This window comes from Alosa alosa, chromosome 6 (assembly GCF_017589495.1).
Source record: "Alosa alosa isolate M-15738 ecotype Scorff River chromosome 6, AALO_Geno_1.1, whole genome shotgun sequence".
NCBI classification, from domain to species: domain Eukaryota; kingdom Metazoa; phylum Chordata; class Actinopteri; order Clupeiformes; family Clupeidae; genus Alosa; species Alosa alosa.
In genome coordinates this window covers 13,287,568-13,294,103 of record NC_063194.1, presented here as the reverse complement: position 1 = coordinate 13,294,103, position 6,536 = coordinate 13,287,568, and the positions used below count along the sequence as shown (strand labels likewise).

Below are 6,536 nucleotides of genomic sequence, written 5' to 3'. Positions count from 1 at the left end.
ATTTTTGGACAGGCTCTGATTGGCTGATAGGCAAATATATCCTGTTACCTGACTAGTTAGTACAATGGAGACAGTACAGTGTAAGTAACTCTTGCTTGAGGAATGAGAGATGGAGAGAGGCAAATGCAGGGGGGTTTGGCACAAAGAAGCGTAACACTGGGGATGGACTCCGTGGGAGTCAAAATGAGACGCATAGGAAGTCAGAGAGAGAGAGCAACAATTACAGTGACAAAGGCATATAGCAAGTGACAAATCGAGGGGAATGTGAGGGCATTAGCTAAGGCTGCATCTGCATTAGAGATCGGACCAATCAGAGATAGGACTCTTCTGTCATCAGTGAGCTGTGAGAGCACTCATCCAATGACCCCCTTCAAAGAGTGGCAGCTGGATGCAGGCCTACTGATGGTTGCCTGTTTTGAATGACAGCTGTCAGAGATGGATTTCCCTGCCTTGATGCTCTGTATGTAAACTCATCATTACTCTCTGTTCTCTTATCATTGTGGTTAAATATTAAATATTAAACATATTCGTGCAATGACAAAGATCATTGGTGGAACTCAACTGCCTGGTTCTTTGTGGTCATCAAGCAGACCAAGCTAGCTCTTACTGATTTTAATTATTTGGTTGGTCATACTCAGTTGGTCATAATTTACGTGTGGATGCTGGGTCATGTCTTTATAGTTAGATTTTAACATTAAAATGTAACAATATGATCTCATAGTCACATTTAAAAGCATGTGCATTGTGCTGAGCGGAAGAGGTGGTAGGCGGAAAGAGGTAGTAATATGATGTGATTCAACACAAAGCCTTTTTTCACACACCTTTATTTCAAGTGGGAGTTGTCGCTTTGGTCAACATAAAGCTAGTAAGAGAGCTGCTGAGGAAGACACACTACACAGAAAGACACACTTCACTGACAGAACATGAGCTACAAGTAAGACGTTGCCTGAATCAAACAGTGTACTTACTCCCAGGAGGGTATAGGTAACCGAGCAGGAAACACGTTCAAGTTTTAACATTTTAAATTATTGCTTGTCTATACAGCCCAGTGCATACATTCATGTGTTCCTGATATATCCTTCAGGAACACATTTACAAAACACTTGACCGTAGCTAGAAATAGATATAATCCCTGATTATATCAATCCCTATGAATTAGTCTGTTCGTAACTGGCTGTCATAGAGCAGGCTGGCATACTCCCCTGTATCTCATGCTTTCCCTAGAATACCATGTTTAAAATACACAGCTTTCATATTAAGAGAGCAAGAGGGACATAGTTAAACATCAAAAAAGTTTCAAATATTCAGTTTAGTATCTGACACATTTGGTAAATTGCAGATATTAACTGCAGCTGCATAATTGAGTTCAACTTTCTATCATTTGCATACAGTAGATAAATAATAATAATATATATATATATATATATATATATATATATTTCTACTGGACGGATTATGACTGAGTATTTCAGAGGCGTTGAAATACATGTATGTTAACACTTTACATTCTTGTATGTGTGTGAACTTGGGTGTGCAAGGAATACTAGTACTCTAAAACTTGTCCTACTCTAAAGTCACTCCTGGTGGTGCATCAGAAGTGTTGCATGTTCAGTATGGTAAGTGATCGTAAGTTACAACTGCGTAGACTACATTTCTTACTACAGTAGCTGTCCCATAAGGCAATATAAGCTATGATTGTGTCTGCTTCAAGGTTCAATTTATTTTGCTATGAATGTGTGTGTGTGTGTGTGTGTGTGCGCGCGCGCGTGTGAATGCTACTCGTAGATCCAGTGATTGCTGTTGTCCTCCCAACAGACCAGCTCATGCTGGCGAAACCACAAGGAGATCTCTCTCTGTGCACTCTCAACAGAATCACTGCCATGGATCACATTCCTGAGGTAAACAAACAAACAAACAAACATGACTACTATGTAGACTCTGATTTAACACTCTCCTCAAACAGAAACAGAAGAACAGAGTTACAGTTTATGAACTGTCACATCTACAGAAGTGTTTAATATCAACATCATAAAAACTGCTACAATATTTTGCCTTCACACTTGAAGCTATTTTTTTTTACAAAACTTCTTTAGAACATGTCAAACTGGTGTGCCAACAGTGTGCTGCCAATACTCTCACCTGCCCACTTCAACACAATAGTCCCCTCGGATAGTTCCTGGCATGGAATCAGCAGGGTTGGTTTCTCCAAGCATCTTGCGAGCAGTCTTTACTACATCCAGGCCTTGCCATACCTGTGGTCCACCCACAGAAAAGGGGATACCTCTTTACTCAAATTTGCTTATTGCACAATTTAGTGGCTTCAAAATGCATATAACATAATATAATATCTGTTTCTATTAGAGTGCCTTATATGTTGTGGTTGTGATTTTTAAAAAAATACTTCATTTCGTTCCTTCAATACAGGTTTGACTTCCCTTGCTAATTCCAAATATATTGCCTGGGAACCCAAAAGTATTGTGTGGGAACGCAACATTATTGTGACGTAATACTAAAGTATTGCTAGGGATATAGCTATAAGCAAATGTACCATGACCTTTGGGGGTCTCAGCGTTGCTGTCTGTATGGACTTGAGAAGAACGTGATGGCATCAAATAAGAAAACATGCCAAACTAAGCCTTACCATAGCTATGATTGGTCCAGAGCTCATGTATTTGACCAGGCTGTTGTAAAAGGGCTTGTTCCTCAGGTCCCAGTAATGCTCCCTAAGCTGCTCCTCAGAGGCCTGTAGAGAGCAAGGACACAACTCCTCACTTTTCACAGCAAAAACAAAAACACCATAGAGAATGGATTAAGAATGCATGGAAGGAGTTAAACACCTTCCCTTTTTATTCGAGTCTCTGTGTGTGTGTGTGTGTGTGTGTTCCTTCCTTCCTTCCATACCTGCAGGAGTTTAAGAGCCACCAGACTGAAGCCTTTCCTCTCAAAACGGCCAATGATTTCGCCAACCAGCTTTCTTTGCACACCATCTGGTTTGACGGCGATGAAGGTCCGCTCGTTCGCCCCGGTCCATCCTACAATACAGTATAACCACATGTATCATTCAATTGCACCCCAACCCTGGAATAGTGTGGGCGCCCTAAGATACCTGAAGATAGAGTTGGTGTTGATAAAGCACCTGACAATTGGCATTGTACACTCTATGTAACCTTCCTCAGCCAAACCATATGCCATAACACAGAGTGTGGTTTCAAGAGTTTGGTCTCCCTCTCTGATCCTTTTTAAAGTTAAAAGTTCCAGTTGACTGACATTTACCAGATGGTCTAGGCTAATCATTTAAAAAAAACACAGACTAGCAATGGTGGGTTTGGGAATGGAATTGTCAGGCGGTGACATTACTGCAGCTCCACCACTTTTTCCTATCTCTATCCTATCATTTCTCTGTCACCAAGCCAATAAAAAAATCCAAAGTAGTCACAAAGAAAATGAAACTAATCTGCAGTGCCAGAGCAAAGGTCACTTTTGGAAAGGAAATACATTTCTGGAAGGCACAATGATTCAATTAATGGACATGGACTTATTACATCAATATCGTTGACATCTATATAAGTAAATACACTGAACACTGCCAAAAGGTCTAACAGGTAAGCTAAAGTTATAAAGTTGCGCATTTTCTCCTTGAGACTTAAAGATGTTGTTCATGTTATCAAACATTCAAGCTTGACGTGTGCCGTGATTACAAACACATAATCAATGTCAATCATAATCATATAATCAACCACATGTTTCCATCAGCCTGGGTTGTGCTGATAGGTCTAATCTGCACCATTACTGAAAGAGGGTTAGGTTATATCAAATCTACCAAATAAGCCATCGACAATGGCCAGAGATATCCGAAGCAAAAGTGTTTAAAATCGGTGCATTGTATTTTACCGTCTTCTTCAACTCGAGCTTGTTTCGCCCCCAAATTAGGACCATGGTGGTCTGCGCCTGATCGTTTGGAGCCCATAACGCTACTCTCTCGCGCGGAGCAGGTGCTGTACGCTTAGCAGCCAATCATAACACGTCAATAGTTTGCCGTGCAAGTAGTAACCAATCGAAAAATATTTGAGCGATAGGCCTACTATTAATAGGAGCTGATAATAACGTCGATTTAAAGGTTAGAGCTAACAAGGTTAGAAACGGAGGAGACTAATAACGCATGTAATACTATTATTACCAACGTTTATACAACGTTAATTCAAAGAGCATCCGGCCAATGGCATGTAGACTGACAGTCCAGGCAAAATAACACTAAAATATAGGCTATGTTTTCTACAAAATGTTAGAGCCCCTGAAAGTGTACAGAAGTAGGCCTATAGACATGGACAAATGGCATATCCCGTAACACACCCAATTATCACCACTTTTGTTCGGAAATTCTAAAACAAAGATGTTTTTTAACACTTCAAAATAACATTTGCTAAATAAACCTTACATTTTTCAGTAGCCATAGGTGTGTAGATTTCAACAAAATCTGGTTTGGTTCTTAACGGGAGCATTTACTGCATGAAATGTCAGATTTTGTTTACCACGCTCGGAGTTATAGTAATGGCCTGATACGCCGTTTCATATCGCCGATATTTACGTCACTGTGGGATACCCATGACAGGGTGTCCCCTGGCGGGCTGCTAAAGGGACTACGGATATTAGCTGGGTAAGGAAGTGTAACTGCTGCAAAGTGACAAGTATTGTTGTGCACGGAAGGATGTTTGAGCTCAAAATCGTTTTCACCTCGTGGGTATCGTCCTGCTTTGACCAAGTTAGAAGACTTGTCCGCATATTAGCTAACATTAGATTCCACTCTATTTCTGCACAGCTAAGTTAGCTAAGAGGCTAGGTAGGTAGCTTGCAAAACGTCTAAAACTGTAAGTAACAGTTTCTCAAAGTTATTTTGGAATAAGTGGATTTCAAAGGATGACTTTTACCTGTCTGGAAGATGTTGGCGAAGATGGTTAAAAAAACGCAAATCATTATTGCATCCCAAACGCCGGATTTCCCACGCGTACCAGCCCTAAAAGGAAGGTGGTAAGGAGAGTAGACTTATGCGCGTTCCCGTGTTTGGAGGAATGAGCGCGCATTCTCTACACATAGCCTAACCCAGGGGTTCCCAAACTTTTCCACGACAAGGCCCCCCAAATACCACTAGGTTCTGGCCAAGGACCCCCTTGATGTGTTATTATACCCATCGACAAAACTACGGCAAATGTAAAAATACATTAAGCTAATCCTAATAATTATTTTAGCCACAAGCACTTCGCGATGGAGCATAATGTAGTGTGTAAAAATTGTATTTGGGGCTTTCTGCTATATGAGAGCTATCACTCATTCCCAGTCATTATCATGGGAAATATAATGTTCAGATATGCATCACATTATTATAATGGAATTGTATAACAACCCTCATAATAATAGGTATATTTACATTTTTTCAGATGTATTTATTTGCTGCTTTTAACTTGCTGAGGCCCCCCCGGCACCCCCTCATGGCCCCCACTTTGAAAACCACTGGCCTAACCTGCTGGCTGGAACTAGGAGAGGTTCTCCACCTTTTTGTGCTAAGCACGCCAAAGGTCCAATCAAATCACCAAGGCACACCAACTTATGGTCGGTTATAGGCTTTCATAACAAACACTTTATAAAAAGCTGGGTCATTAATGCATTTCAAAATAGCTCCCTTCTCTATTTAAAAAGCCTGTAGAAAAGTGCATTCCCCATGGCACACAAGTTTAGAACCACAGGTATAGAAAACGTCATGAACTCAGAAAGTCCCTTCAAATCCCACAACCCCCCAGCTCCAAATAATGCTTTAATAATCCATTCTGGGACAAAAACATGCATTTATTTACAATCTTCAAAACAACACAAAACGGAAAGGTGACTCAGAATGACAATGACAACTTTAACCAAGACAAACCCACTGCATGCTATGATTATTTCAGGGTTTTTTTAATAGTGAGTAGCTTCAATTGTGTACATTAATTTGAAGAGCGCTTGGTCTTACATCTACCGTTCTCATCTCTCTGCGACCGTTTGCTTGCTGAGCTCATGTCTCACACTGGCGTCCCTTCCCCTGCCTGTCTCTGTCTCTGTTGCTCAAGGTCCTGGTTTCGGAAGTACTCTTTGCTTAGCAGTACGTCTCGTCTTAGGGGTAGCAGGGGTTCCTCTGTGGTTGAGAGCCCCTCTTTAGTGCGCTGGGCCAGGATCATGGCACGTAGGAGGGGAGGGTAGATGACAAAACGTATAGGGGGTTCTGGGACAGGTTCGAACCGTGTGAATTCAGTCTCCTCGTGTTTGGGTAGTAACCGCCAGTCATGATACATGACGCTCTCGACCTCACGCTCCTTATCCTCTTGTTTGCCTGTTAGAAAACAAACAAATGAATCTATGGCAGGCAGACAGTAAATATTTTAATATGGTTCTCCTCTGACTCCATTGAGAAATACAAACAACTTCAAAGGCACAGGACTGGTTTTGCAGACATGGATTAAGCCTTGCCCTTGACTAAAACCTCTTTTTTCAGTACAGCTATTCACTGA

At 41.2% G+C, this 6,536-nt stretch overlaps 1 protein-coding gene across 2 annotated transcripts; it reads right to left on the bottom strand.

Annotated features, from left to right (window-relative positions):
- Positions 1-1,700: 1,700 nt before the first annotated feature.
- On the bottom strand, positions 1,701-5,070 carry nme3 (NME/NM23 nucleoside diphosphate kinase 3). 2 transcript variants are annotated; one of them, XM_048246482.1, is made up of 5 exons: positions 4,926-5,070; positions 2,902-3,032; positions 2,642-2,743; positions 2,140-2,252; positions 1,701-1,893 (listed from the first exon to the last, which is right to left on the bottom strand). In XM_048246482.1, the coding sequence occupies exons 1-5, from the start codon at positions 4,969-4,971 to the stop codon at positions 1,776-1,778; spliced, it is 510 nt and encodes a 169-aa protein (XP_048102439.1). In that variant the 5' UTR covers positions 4,972-5,070; the 3' UTR covers positions 1,701-1,775. The 2 variants fall into 2 exon arrangements, with proteins under 2 accessions (XP_048102439.1, XP_048102438.1); XM_048246481.1 differs by lacking the exon at positions 4,926-5,070 and adding an exon at positions 3,892-3,989.
- Positions 5,071-6,536: the final 1,466 nt, after the last annotated feature.

Bases quoted from the DNA above. Each gene is read 5' to 3' on its own strand.
- nme3 (XM_048246481.1), bottom strand. From the start codon at position 3,967: ATGGGCTCCAAACGATCAGGCGCAGACCACCATGGTCCTAATTTGGGG. The intron at 2,744-2,901 runs GTATGGAAGGAA...TGCTCTCTACAG, and splicing joins TGGCTCTTAAACTCCTGCAG to GCCTCTGAGGAGCAGCTTAG. The intron at 1,894-2,139 runs GTGAGAGTATTG...TGTTTACCTCAG, and splicing joins TATTGTGTTGAAGTGGGCAG to GAATGTGATCCATGGCAGTG.